This window comes from Serinus canaria, chromosome 2, assembly GCF_022539315.1.
Source record: "Serinus canaria isolate serCan28SL12 chromosome 2, serCan2020, whole genome shotgun sequence".
In the NCBI taxonomy this organism is placed as follows: domain Eukaryota; kingdom Metazoa; phylum Chordata; class Aves; order Passeriformes; family Fringillidae; genus Serinus; species Serinus canaria.
The window spans coordinates 45,091,864-45,107,190 of record NC_066315.1 but is presented as its reverse complement, the minus strand read 5'-3'; the positions used below and the strand labels follow the sequence as shown (position 1 = coordinate 45,107,190).

The 15,327-nt window shown below is 35.2% G+C and overlaps 1 protein-coding gene across 1 annotated transcript in view; it reads right to left on the bottom strand.

Moving 5' to 3' along the window:
• Nucleotides 1-15,327, bottom strand: part of ULK4 (unc-51 like kinase 4) — a 212,519-nt gene that overhangs the window by 59,670 nt on the left and 137,522 nt on the right. Inside the window, exons 33-34 of the mRNA XM_050970707.1 lie at nt 7,166-7,332; nt 3,868-3,966 (exon numbers count right to left, since the gene is read on the bottom strand). Of these exons, the coding sequence (XP_050826664.1) occupies nt 3,868-3,966; nt 7,166-7,332 (266 nt within the window). The remainder of the gene's footprint in view (nt 1-3,867; nt 3,967-7,165; nt 7,333-15,327) is intronic.

Below are 15,327 nucleotides of genomic sequence, written 5' to 3'. Positions count from 1 at the left end.
CTATACTTCTGCAGTCTGTTCTCAAAAATTCCATCATTTTAAACTGACTTGCAGCGTGTTCATGAATTGCAAACCACTGCAAGAAACGTGTGATCATTTGAGCTGAAGTGGCAGTTTTTACACTGTTGGAATTGTTACAGCATCTAATTTTAGAGCTACAATGAACCAGCCTGGATTACCCGGAGGGGACACCATTTCGGTGCATTAATGAGGTTACACACATAGAGAGTTTATTACAATAAGAGATAGATATTCATTAGATCACTAATGTGATTACAGAACATGCTGTAAAGGAAGCACCATGGGGATCTATAGGGAAGATGATTTTGCAAGCATTTTACAAAATGTAAAAGCAAAACATCACTATTAATCCGCTAACTTTACTATGCTATTCTTATTAGTAAATATGCACAATTTTAAATTTTAAAAAAATTCTATTTTTACTTATCAGCATTCTCCTGCCTAAGGGAAAAAATATATATACATTCGCTTCATTTTAATCTAGGCTAATTGTTGAGAAACTAAATCCCTGTTCCGAAATTCTGTGCATGTAAAAACATTTTCTTCTTTCCTCTGGTGTGTTTGTTAGGAGATTTTTGGTTTTTAGGATATCTCTGTATAAGAGAATACTTCAAATATAGGGTATAAACTAATGTCTCTCCACTCTGACCACAGAACAGTCTGTATTCCTAGAGAAAGACATGTGAAATAAAGTTCTCCAGTAATCATTCTACTGCAGTTATTTTCATTACTCATTAGCAAATAACTTCATGCACTCTGAAAAAGAAGTCTGGGCACAGCCTTAGTGTCAGTGCAATACAGAGACAAAAAAGCCTAGAAAAGACCATCTCAATCATCCCTGTGCACTGAGGCTTCATATTTGTCCTCTTCACGTTTGGACATGACTAACTGGATGTTCAATGGTAACATATGGAGCCCTGTAATCAAGTGCAAATTTTCCTGGTAATATTATAATGAGGAATTCTCCCACCAGAAGTCAAGAAAAGTTCTCTCCCAGAGTCTAGTGAGCTCCAGAAATGACTGGAAGATCCACACCTAGGAACTGAATCTAGGACCTACAGAAAACAAAATCCCTTTTTATAGGTACTGGCATGGTTTCTGAAACTTTGTGAAAATCCACACTGAAGTGATTTCAAAAGTAATTTTTTCAGTATAATGGGCAGATCAAAAATTAGAAGGTGTTGTGTATGTTCTACTATTGCTGCAGGTTTCAGAATAATATTCAAATTAAGTTTACGTTAAGCAAAGGAACATTACCCAACAAAGCTAAGTGTAACTAACTTTTAAACACAAAACTGCAAAGGAGAAGACTAAATGTTCAAATTTTTTCCTCTTATTGATCAATTATGGTCATAATGATCTTGGGATTAAATACTGAATTCTCCATATTTGCAGTGTTTCCTGCATGACAGAATTTGTAATTATTTATTTTTTTGCATCGTTAAATCACTGAAGTTTCATTTAAATGCAATCTAGGTTTCTGGAACTTGCTTTGCTATGCCTTCAGTGACAGACTAAATCACAACCACACAAGGGAAAAATTGATTCAAAGTTTTTGACATTTTGAAGTTTAACTCATATTGATTTTTCTGAGGGATTATTGAGAGAGAAAAATGCGTAGAACTTGAGCAAAACAAAAAGACAAGTAAATGAGACATGGAATAATAATCTGCTTGAGGGATATACATTTCAATGAGGGAAAACAATTACTCACTGTATCTAGGAAACTAGGAATTAGGAAACAATGTGACTAGGAAACTATGTAAGTGACTACAAGAAACTGTAAATATGCTAAGATAAGCAGAAATAGCAAAGCTGAGAAAATAATTTTAACTCAATATTTTAAAGTAATTGTTAGTTCAAAATATAAGTCCTCTATTATCTCCAGAAAATCATATTTACAAAGAACTGAATGCCTCAAAACACCAATAAGGGGTTATGTACCCACACAGCTCAATGAATACAGAGAACAACTACTGGTAGCTTCACAGAATTTCAGTTTAGGTCGGCCTGAGGCATTTTGAGGAGTAGGGAGCAAACACATCTTGAGATATGCTCTAGACTTCACAAATAATCTATTTCTATTTAAAGATATTAGAGCATAAACCATTTTAAACAAGTGATTCCTAAATGCTAAAATGATTATTCCATTGCTCAAACTCTTCCAAGCTTAACAGGAAATGTTTAATAGACCAGTGGAAAAAAATGTTTGAAAAATCAAATTTAACAAACCAAGCCGAAATAACTTTCACAACAAGATCCAAACAAGAGAAAAATCCCTCACTCACAGAATCTTTACAAAACTGAAACCAAACCAAAACAATACAATATGTTTGTGTCTGTCTATCTACCTAAAGAAGTGGAAGTGGTGGTCATTATCTTTTACCTGTATGTTAAAATCAGAAGACTTCGAATAAGCATTTGAAAAAAACCAGAATCTGCAGAAGTACAGAACAAAGCAAGACCTACTGGTGATTTACAACCATGCTTCTGAAATACAAGGACAAGTCACAATCTAATCAGTACTAACTATACAATTATCATATCCTTTAATTAAAAACTTAAAACCCACTTCCAGGTGGTAGAGGTTGAGTTAAAGCTTGGCCCCTAATTTTCTGTTCTTTAAAAAGTTAATATAATTTAAACTTATTACTAGTTTCATTTTAAATGAACATTTGCACTTCTTCATGTCATACTATTTATCATACATAACAGATTTAAAAAAATCAATAAAAAATAAAAGAATTTATAAAGATGAAATATTAAATAGTTGAAATTCAGTCAATTTGTTTCAGGTCATTCAGAGAACATTTCAAAAAAAGCCTTTGTCAATAGCTGGTTTAAATAAATCCATCAAAGGAGGATGTAGCACCAAGTATAATGCCAAAATTAATAAAAAAGGAATCACACACTTCCCTAAAATAGATGACAGACAGTGCTAAAGATAGTGGAAGGATTTCAGTACTGATATCACAAAACAGCTGAAATCCTCTATTTAAATTTAAAAAAATAAAAAGGGTCTGGAAGAGAACACAGTGAATCTGAAACATCTCTAAGTGAAATATCCCAGGAAAGGATACTGTGATACACCAAAATTCTCACATTCCATTTTAATGGCTTTATGTTGACTTACAGGCTGATGCAGCCTCTAAAAGCACTGTCCAGCTCAAGAAGCACTCCTCTACTACAAGCCATTAAACACAGAGTAAATATAGATCTCTGTATGACAGAGGGGGAGCTGATGGGATGCATTAGGGCACAATGCAGCCCTCTGTGGAAATTTCAATGCAGTGCTGTACATCTAGTAAACCCTGGAAAGGATTGCCTTTAAACAGGCACACTTAAAAGATGTCTACAGATCACAGAGACCACTCCAACTGGTAAATCCTTCAGGATCATGTTGAAATAAAATCCTTGAGAAAACTCAGAAGGCTCAAACCCTAGAAAATAATATTAAAATGCATCACTTGATACAAACCAATTTTGCATTTACTGACTTCTCTAAAGGCAGCAGTACTATTAGATTCAAAGTTTGAGTGCCATCCTTTCCTTATGCAGTGGTGACTAGTCCATTTTGAAGGACAAATGTTGGCTATATATATGTATCCAAACTGAGAACCTGCAGTCTGCCCCTCATCCCACTTCTATGTTTTGGACAAACAGACTTTACATCACTGGTAACCTGCAAGTCACTGTGACCTGTAACTTCTTACAAGGTGCTAGATACTAGGTGGGAGCTTGTAAACAATTAAAAAACTAGTAAAGAGAACTCTAATATGTTCAATTCAATTGCATAATTCCAACATCAGCAACATTCCATAAGGTTACAAACAAGCAAACTCTCACCAGTTGAATAAGCTGGCTAATCAGGTCGGTCAGGGGTTTATTGATTAGCAGAAGATCTTCGGCAGCCTGCGTGTCCCCTCCTGCTCCAGATTTCTGTGCCTTAACAAAAGAGAAAAGAAATCAAAAGCAACCCTGGTGATTGTTCTGTTATGAAGAACAAATTAGATCCATTAAGTGGTTGAAGTGTGAATGGAAGTTTGAAGGGAACTTATGCATCTTTTCTAGTTAAGTATTCCTGGGCTCCCAATGAGCAGTTATGCTCCCTCTGTGACAATAAGCACAAAGCAAAGGGACCCATGCTGTTGTGCCATTCTGTACAGCTGAACATACTGACCTGCATTTCTTCAGCAAAATGCAATAAAATGTATGTGCAAAAGACACCTCAAACCAAGATAATCAGGGTGACTGAAAATTTAGGATTCTCAGCAATATTGTCCAATTTTGCCTGGCTTACTCTGTATCCTGAAATATTCACAATACATTATAATTTAAATTATTTCTGAAATAGGAATAATAAAGTTTTCAAGTAATAAGATCAGTTACTACTTGTAATCCTGACCACTGTCATCCCCACATTATCAAGACATACTACTATCCTAGGCAGTGCTATTTATGACCCCAGGGCTCCTGAAAGGTCGGCTTGCAGGATTTTTCATTTAATGTCATTACCTTGCACCAGCTGTGGACCATGACCCTATATAGCCAATCTGTTAGAGGAAAAATAAACATTTTGTCTAAAGAACACATTTAAGAATAATCCATATTGTGTTTCATTTATAACTCAATCCTAAAAATCGCTGTCCAAGTGTAATACTTGGAGGTTTTCATTTGGTTAAGTGAACAGAGGAACAAGTTCCCTGAGACAGGCGCCACAACTGCTCAAACTCCACTGTTGATACATATGAGGTGAAAGGATAATGCCTTTCTTCTGGAAAGCATTTCTACATAAAAGAGAACTGAAAAGCTGTTTCTCCAGGGAATAAGTCACATTGGTATGTCCATCTCTGAGACTCACCACAATGACCTGGAATGCTGAAGTTCAAGAAGGACAAAAGGTGAAGAGAAGACAAAAATTGGAATATTTATATAAATTAAGAAAGGGAAGTAAGCCACCTTCATTTAGCAAAATTTAAAAGAGCTTTTTCCCATTAGTACATGGATGAGAAGACAGACACCTTCCATCAGGAATCTTTGACTACTTTCTTTAACTTTTTATTATATTACATATTTATATGAAGGATACATGCTATACCATTGTTGAACTACTTTTTTGATTCTACTTTAAGTTGTAGAATCCTATAATGACAGAATGTTAAAGGGTTCAAATGGACCTTAATGATCATCTAGTCATTCCCACCCCCAGGTGGGGACACATCCCACTAGACCAGGTTGCTCCTGGTCTTATCTAACCTAGCTTTGAACACTGCCAGAGCTGAGGCATCCACAGCCTCTCTTGGCAACCTGTCCCAGAGTCACAAAACAGAGTCCATATATCAAATGAAATTTCAAATTCTTTTCAGCTAATGTGGATCACCTCTGGGACATATGACAAAACTTCTTCAAAACAGACATGCAAATTAATATGAAAGTACTTGGACCACAAAGAGCGAACTCTTCTCCTGAACCTGGATACAGTTAGCAGCACCATCCAGCATGAAGTACTTCAGTGCAATGGAAAAGTGGTTTTATGTGTTGCCTATGCAGCTGGATAAGGTTATCACTTCACACATAAAATAGTAAAATAAAAAGGATTCAGGTGAAGGAAATGGATAATACAAGAAGATTTGATTCTGTTTTACAAGTTCTGCTTTAAATGGTATCTTAAAACATCTCTATAAAAACAGTCCAAGAATAGTATTTGTGACATTTAGTGGCACATGAATAGTGGAATACTATGTAGTCAATAACAAATGGCCACCATTCAATACGGTATGTGTACTGATGTAGAGATCTCAGGGATCTTATGACTAGTACTGTCAAGACACGTAAGCCAAGACAAGTAACACCACTGTAAAATTAATACATGGGCACAGAATAGATCTATGTTTCAAAACTCAGTTTTCCAGCTGCTCCCTGTTACTCATTAGACTTTAAGAGCAAAGCAGACTACTGTGACGAAAGACAAACAAAACTGGAGCTGGAGTTTCAGTGCATCAATCAACTGTTGTATTCAAGTAAAGCCAGAACAGAATTTGGCTTTGAAAGAATAGATTTAATTTTGAATCTAAATAAAACCCATCAATTCAATACTACCAAGCCATGTGCAAGATCCTCTCTCCTCACGTGTCCTCCAGAAAAATTTGCCTCACCACTGCTGTATGGAGCATAAGTACAGAATTCAGCTCTTTATGATTACATGGAGTGATGCCAAAAATATGACAACAAGCAATTAGATGACAAAATTTGATCTATGAAGTGATTACTAGATGAAATTATCATTACAGAACCTGCTAACAGAGGACTTAAAAAAGACAAGGAATTGTACCATCACACATCTAAACCAAACCAAAAACCTCACAGTGAAATGTGGTTGATAATATAGCCACTTGTGTAAATCAGTGTAGAAAAAAGAAAAAAAGCTCAATTTTCAACATCAACTTCTTACATTAAGCCTACTTAATAAACCACCCCCAAAAACCCAATTCCCCAACCACAAAACCCTGCAAACCAAAAAATGCAGAACCAAACAAAAACCAAAAACAAACCAATCCACAGAGGAGGGACTCTGGGGATTAGGGGATTAAAGAAGCCATAACCTGCAAGGTATTACAATCCATCTGCAATCTTTTGAATCACTGTCCTTTAGATATATTTCATCTGACAAATATTTGTTCTTCAGTGAATAATATCAAGAACATAAAAAACCTACCATGAAGAGTACTTGTTGTTTGCAGTGTAAATACTTCCACTTAACTAACTTAAAAATCACTTCTACTGAACTAGCTTAAAAATTTGGCAGATCATCTAAAAATAAAAGCAATATTTGCTAGATTTATATCATGTCTAAAAAATTACAAATGCTTTTCCTTCATATATTACTAAGAGGGTTATGTGAAATTTCTTTGAATTGTATTTTGTCCTCCATTTTTAAGGAGGAGGATGTCATTGTTGGAGGAGGAAGTCCCAACAATGCCATGACTAACAGTGGTTCAAACAGTAACTTGGAAGACAAATTGAGTTTTCACTACACTGAAAGTTCCACAAAATCAGAATAGTGGGAGTCTCGTTATTAAGGATAATAGGAAGTTATCTAAAAAATTGTTTAAGACAGTCAAGTTCCCATGAGTAAATCCCATACCTGCAAAGTCTGGCGCACAATGTTTGCTGTATATGTCAGCATGTATTGCAAAATGTCAAGTAAGGACAAAAGCAGCACATTTGCTGTCTTGGTGCTCCTTTTATCATCTGCCTCCAAGTACAGGGCCACAGCTTCTGTTAGGAGATTACAGATGTGATGAGTCAGTCCTATGTAGAAAGCGAGAAAAAAAAAGAGAAAAAATAAATAGGCTATCTATAAGGACAAGAACAGTATGGAAGGTGACCTAGCTAAAATAGATTATGATAAAACAAATTTTACATACTTTATGAATATTTATTATATTTCCTCTTTTTCTCCATTACTATAATTACCTCCTCTTCTATTCTGTTTGGACCGGCTCATAAAGAGAGTAAAATAGATACAATCAAATTTGCTAACTGCGTGGATTCATTAAATTAAAATTTCTTTGAATCCTTAACTTTTCTGCAGCATGGTCACAAGTCTCACAACACCCCTAGTCACAAGAATTTAGCAATTTCTACAGGCTGTTATAAAGTGACACTACAACATAGAACCTAGAGCTTCTTAACTGAGCCTGAAGTTTCTCCACTGGTCTGTAAATTAGAACTGACCCATTTGGTTTAATCATAGAAATAAACAATGCTGTGCTTTGCTTAACAAAGAATATATTCAGAAGAGCATTATAAATGAAATACTGCATACAATATTAAAATGTTATTAAGATTTGTTTTACTGATGTAGTAGTAAAAACTTTCCTGAAAATATCTCCTTGTTCTGAAGGAGTTTTTTTAAGCTCCTTTAGAATTCAATAGCATCAGCCCCTGTAGCTTGCCTAACCACAAATGAATTGACATAGCAGAAAAATATAATCCAATTCAAGACAATATCTACTCAATTCAGAATCTTTCTTTCAAATACAAAGTGATTGAGTTCATTAGATGTGATCCTAGTCTATTTCTTTTAGATTTTCATAAGGGATGAAACATACTTTGTTTCTTAACAAAACCATAATATCTTTGCAAACCATCTTTTAAACTTGCCATTCACTTGGCTGCACACATGCAGTAACACTGCAGTGTATATTAGCTTCTAGTCTCCATGGCGTCCAAAAAAGACTTAAGTATTTCACTGATCTCTATGAAGTAAGAAATGTTCTTATATAAGTTCTCCTTTTAAAAGTCATTGTACATATTTCTACAAACATCAACCCATGATTTATATGAGACACTGTAGAACACATTATGTGCTTACACCATTCAGGTTTTGAGAACAGTCGAATTTTTGGGGATTTGAACTATTTTATCTTTGAAAGATACTCTATCAATTAACTAAACTTCCTACAAAATCTTTTCTTCTCCTATTCCTCACTGTTAATACGTTCCTCAGGAAATTAAATACATTCCATTTAGAATACAGTTATGGTTCTAGATCATTAAGACTCTTATTCTGTTTCTATCTTACATCTTCTGCAGTTTTACGATTACTAGCATTATTCTTTCGCAACAGTTTATTGATGGATGACAGCTCAGGACAAGCTTTGAATTTCCTGGAGTTTTGTCTAAATGAACCAAGCTCTCAAAATTAAATAATTCTAATCTCACACATTTAATTTCCTTCTCCTTTTTTAGAGTGAAGTTTCTGCTGCAGTTCTGAACACCTCATACAAAAATCAGATAGCACACATCTGACAGTGACACATCTGACAGTGACACATTTAAGTGATATATTTAAGTGATATATTTAAGTGATACCCACAAAGAAGAAAAAAAACATGCCTACTCAACACAAAACTTTTGGTTAGTCTATAACTATTTTCAACAGACTAAATCAGAATAAACCTAAGGAAACAGTCCAGAAAGACTTCGTCTCTACCAAAGCGAAGTCTGAAAAATTGCCTGCAGGGATATGACCAAGTACACATTGTTTCTCTCTGTCTATGGCCACAAAACCCATAGCCACATCAAAATGAATGAGTCATCCCATTCTTTCCAGATGGCTTACAAATAACCAGTAGGACAGTGACTTGGAGATGATTGCTGAGAAGGCCACTTTCATAAGCAGGCATTGCATTGCATGGATGGATCATCACTAAAAATTTTTCAGGCAGTAGTCACTTACTAACTAATATTTTCAGGCAGTAGTCACTTACTAACTAATAGGGTTGACTAGGGAGTGAACAACAGGGTTGACTAGTAGTGAACAAAACACCAGGATCCATGACTGTTCTGCAATCCTTTCACCTTCAGCTTTGAACAGAACCACTTGCTTATTCCCTTGGCTGTACCAGCCTGAGTGTCAGAACTGACTCATTTCTGTTGTCTGGAGAATAAGGAGATGAAGCAAATACTCAACCTTCTCCCCATCCATTGAGACAGGAATAATATAATCACCTAGATTTTATTTTCTTGAAGTGCTTACATCCTAAGGGTATGTGTATTAGCATCCCTGCCTCCAAACACCTGAGACATTTATGTTCACCTAGTTCACTGAAAGAACTAATGAATTTCATTTAGGTAGATAAATGCTCACACAGAGCTATATGTACAAAGATATGCAAGCCAAATTTGAAAATTTTGTGGGGAAAAAATTTCTTGGACTTAAAATACTCTTGGAAACTTTAGCACATCCAAACTTTATATAAAGTTGCCTAGAACCAAACACTGGTGCACCTAATGTGCTGTGTGATTCATACAGAAACCTGATAAATACTTGGTTCCACAGATAAAAGCAACAGACTGACCTCTTGGCCAAGTAAATAAAGTTCCAGGCATACTCTTTAAAATGCTTCATCATGTGAGAAAATGAAAATTGGAGGCTGCAGTTGTAGACATTTAAATATACTCTTTGCTTATACCACAAAACAAAATACACACACTTTGTGCTCAGAAGAGAAATTTGGGAAGCTGGTATAATTTACAGTGACCATGACAAAACTCCATAGAAGTCAAATGGCCTTGACCACTGGCACTGTAACCAGTTTGCTCGACAGGCAGCTATAAAGATCAAGACTGACATGTTTCAGTATTCAAAACATTGAATTGCAAAACAGATTGAAAAAAACAGTTTGAAAAAAAAAAGGCAATTTTATAAAAAGGAAACTGAATTCATAACTCAGTAAATCATAACACAGAAATCACATATGTACCTCAAAGTTTCAGAAGACACCTTGAAGGTTTTCTCCCAAATTTTACAATAGATTAAAGAATAACAATTTAATTCCCTAAAATAAAGCCCAAACCAGTATGTATCATTAAAAATTTCAGACACTATATTTCAGAGTCATATATAACAGACATAGGTTTCTTATGCATAAATTCTCAACTCTTGACTAGAAAGTGAAATAGGCTCTGATTGAAAAGGCCCACACTTCATGCACTCCTGAACTTTGCAAGTGATGGATCTGAATACAAAATCTGTATCATAGAGGAGACTTAAACCAAATCCAATTGAGGAAGGTTGTTCTACCTGGACAAGCAAACTGCAATCAAGTATTCTGGTGCTTCCAAGTATGCTGGCAATAGCACACCCACTCAAGAGAAAGCTGTGACAGTTTACATGGGTGAAAATAATGCACTATAATTTCTTTCAGCTAGGTATTTCCTAGTAAGAAAATTAAATAAAACCTTAAAATTTTTTAGTTGTTAAAAGTTTTTTTGGTTACTCTATTAATTTGCATATTTCTGGAAACAAAATATATCACACCGTACTGTTTGTAGCTTTAGTTATAATCTGAATTCAGTACAAGCCTTCATAGGGCATTTGTCATGTCTTGTATTTATCTGTAAAAGGACGACACTCAAACTATCAAGCCCCCCCACAGTTCTCTGCTATTAAAATTTTGCTGAAAAATAAGGCAAATCTTGCAATTTTGTATTAGAATTATTGTGTTTATAAATTAACATAATTGGAATTATACAAAGAACCTTTTCTAACTGTGGTCCAAGATTTATAACACGTATTAAAAGGATTGTATCCAAAATTTCTAGCCATGGATTTACAGCACTTGACAAACCTAGTGTTCACAGCAGAGTATTTCTCCTGCCCAGAGAACCCTGATATTAACTGAACATGTATAGCTAATAGTGCTTTATGAATGTGGACTGTGATGACTATGCTTGTGTTTTACACACCTTTCAAAAGATAAAAGGAGTCTTTTGGCCCATGATACAGCTAATCACACTGAATGCACCATGATACCTTCTGGAATGAAAGCTGAAAGGAGATTTTTTATTCTCACTTATTAGTAAGATGGATAAAGGAAAAGAAGTCTTCACTTCCAAATCATACAAAACATCAAAGCACAGCCTAGGAAGCAATCTTCTAGGCAATCCTTTCATGCCTACCAGCAATTAGAGCATTCGACAAACCTGTCTGCTTCCAGCTGAAGAAAATGTTAGAGCAGGTGCACTTCCTCCGAACAATGCTACCGTGCAGCCAGCAGCAAAACCCTCAGTCCAGCAAAAAGCTTTCTCTTTGTTCCTCTCTGCAGATTGCTCTCTGGAGAGCCTCTTTTTCCATTAGTACCACACCTACACAACTGACTCCCCAGGGATATTACCAAATGTACATGCATTAGACCTTTCTTCCTTATTTTATTTACAGAGGGGACCAACAATATTGACAGATTAAATAGAAACCATACATTATAATATTTTAAATTTTAATGCTGAAACTCAAAAATATTGCTAAGTAGAAACACAGTACTGATTCTTTCACACAGGAATGAGTGAATGTACTGGAGCAGTTAAGATACTCCATGATGACATAGAGATTCTTCATAAAACCTTATTTACCTACATAAATCTGGGACTTAGTTTGCATTCTTTGCATCACAGCCTTACTACCTAAGTTTTCCTGTTTTGAAGAACTAAAAATAGGTGACATGAAGCAAATGGTATTTTTAGGGTAATGGCATTTTTAAAAAAGGTTCATTGCTTTTAATGTTATTATTTGTTACTGTTTATGTTTTAGAAACTATTTGTGTTACTACTATAATAATATGGAGGCAAGAATAAGCTAGAATGGGAAATTGGATCAAAGTTTTCAAAATTTGGTGAGTTATCAATGTTACATCAAGTGGAAAAACAATTATTTGGCTGTTGAGCAGATCAATTGCATGACTCCTGCCCTGAAAATTATTTTATATTCTGATCTTAAAAATGAATAGTATCTAAAGAAGAAAATTCTGCAAATGGTCTATTTGCAAAATAGACTATCTTTTTGGCTATTCTATTCATAGCCGTGGTAGAATGACTGGACATTTAATGACTGAAGAAAAAACCACTAGGTTTAAGGGACAAGAACCTCATTTGAATTTATCATATTGAAGCGGTCAAGGCTCTCCAGAGCTTCTCTTTGTGGGAAGAGTGGCTCAGCTTTTCCTACACACGTGGAATGTAGGGCACTCACCAATGGTGCTCAAACAGGCAGTCCCTCCCTCACACACAAGAAAATAGATGTGGAAAGGATTATGACAACCAGGGAAGAAAAGCCAGTTATCACCTTCACTACAGCTAGATCAAAAGCAGACTGGGAAGTTCTATGTTGTCTTGAGTGTGACTGCCTGAGAGGAATAAAGACCTGACATTCTCAGAAACAATATGGTTCTACTTCAAGTCAAAGCACAACATACCTCTACTTTAATTTTTCCTGGACTGGCAGTGCTTAGCTGCTACTGTTAGAAGTCAGTTTAGAGGTGGCAACTTTCTCTTGTGAAAAAAGACTGCACAACTGGAGACTCCCCAGGGAGTCAAACTCTTCTGAACCCACCAACACAGAAATCTGCTTTTTCCTATAATTGAATCTATGGATCAAACATGGAGTTGATTAAGACCATCATTTTATATAGATTAGCCAACTAAAAGATAGAAAACCAGGGGGATTCTCTCATAAGTATCGGAGTGTAATAAAGGATAGTGAAAATGCAACTTGAACAATTTAGAAATAATAAAATTATGTACTGTTGAATATGCTTGACTGTTCAACATAAAAATAATAGAAGATAATAAATTAGTTAAACTAAGCTAGACTGGGGTTCTCTGTGAAAAGACATGGTTAGAATGACATACACAGAGGAAGAATATTTCTGAAAGTATAATCACTGATACCTTGAGACTTCCTGATTTGTTGCTGCTTTTGAAAATGAAAAAATAAAAAAGGAAAAAGAAAAAAAGGAGTTTCCCATCTGTGACAAAATTTCAATTGGATTCGGGGTTTTGCGTCAGATTGACTCAACCATTATATAATTCATTCAGAAAAGATATCCAAGACGTTTGAAATTCAGTTCACAGCACATGTGGGTACATAGCCCCAAAGTTCTGAAGGTGGGGGCTTTGGTCTAGTCAAGACTTACCAAGATAGTCCTCATTCCTAGGAGTACAATTAACTGAACATTAACTTGTTCAACAGGGATGGAATGAAAGATCAGAAAGTAACTTCCCTTGGAAAAAATTATAACATTCAAATGCTTTCTAGTTACAACAGAATGAATATAAATATTTTCTACAATTTTTATGAGTGAATACTACATAACTATAGACTGTAATAATATTCAGGGGATCTATTCACAGAGTTGAGAAGCCATTAAGAGTGTCCTATGTGAACAGCCAATTTTGATTTGTTTGGATGCCATGCTGCTGGCACCCAGGTTTGCCTGAAGCAAATTCACACACCCAAATGACCATTTTGGTTGGAAAACCTGGGGAGGAATAGAGGAGGAGGTAATACAGTGGCTTCCCAGGGTATACATTTAAAATACTTCTGTCACCAACTGTGCATATATTAAACATCTAACTTGCATTCATTTCATGTGGATTTAAGTATTTTTGTTGCTACAGTTTTTTAGTTTGTCAGTTGTGCAATATTTGAAAGCACAACCTTGCATCATAAAATACTAAATATTAAATAAACTTCAGTAAGATAAAATCATGTTGTTTGCATTGACTATCATTGCTATTATGAAGCAAACTTTATAGCAACTTTTCAGTTAGATGCCTTCCCATATGTCAGAGATACATTAGAGCTCATGGTTAATTTTATAAATCACAATAATTCTACAGCATGGTATATATACTTCAAGTCAAAACCCAATACACTTTATTTCATTCCTACAAGGTGTCAACTAAAATAGGGTCCCTTGGTTTTGTCAGACAGAAGGTAGATGATGCTTAGAAGATTTTCCAAACAGCAGGTTTTAATTATCTGCATGAGGAACAAGAACATCTAACAGGACACTTTACTCTTTGAGAGACAACAGCCTTTAAAATCTCCTTTAAAGCCAACCTGAGATATTACCAGTTGCTGCTTCACACCTACATGGAAGAATTTCTGCTTGCACATTGTGAGTTTATATATAGTGTATATTTTTGAGAAAAACAAAGACTGCATGAGGTCCTTAAATTAACAGCAAAGGCTAGGCAAATTTCTTCACTAAATTAATTTCTTCACTAAATTAAATGTGTTATTTGTGTAAAATTAGGAATGCTGTGCATTCAGCAAGATTTGAAGTCAGTAAAGTTTCAGTAAAGACTTTCGAGTTACTGCTCTGAAAGATCATGTCTGCAACAATTACTATGTGATAAAATACAGAGGAATTTATACCCTGGGCTTAATTTAGAACTGGAAACTCTTCTAATGATATTTCTATTTTAATAATAGACTTCCTGTTACACAATATTAAACCCTGTTTATCTCTTTCAAATATCTTAACACACTTCTGCTTTGACATCAACTTTCTCTTTTACCAAAATCCTTGAGAGACCAAATTCAAACTTAGAGAGCCATCTTTTTAACAAAACCCATACAGACCAGATGTGAACAGCTTCAGAACACAGATACAACCCCCAACTGTTGTCACAAACTGACAGCACTCAACAGCTTTAATTGCTCTAGCTTGGCCTTCATGAGGCCTTGGGCTGGGAGTGATAAGGACCAATGAACTTTGGCTTCAGAAAATTCTCTGAAGTTTTCAGTTCTAAGTTGCAGAAATAACCCCTGGTTGAATACTGTTCCCACATATACTCAGCAAAGGATAAGGGTAAAAGCTCTACACATTTCTCTATTGAAAAGTCACACTCTCTAAGACAAGATATTAAATATTTATTTCTATTCCCATTGGTCTATTTACATGAGTCTGCTATAAAATGAAAACATAGAGTAGAAGTTCTTGGATTTTTAAGTGA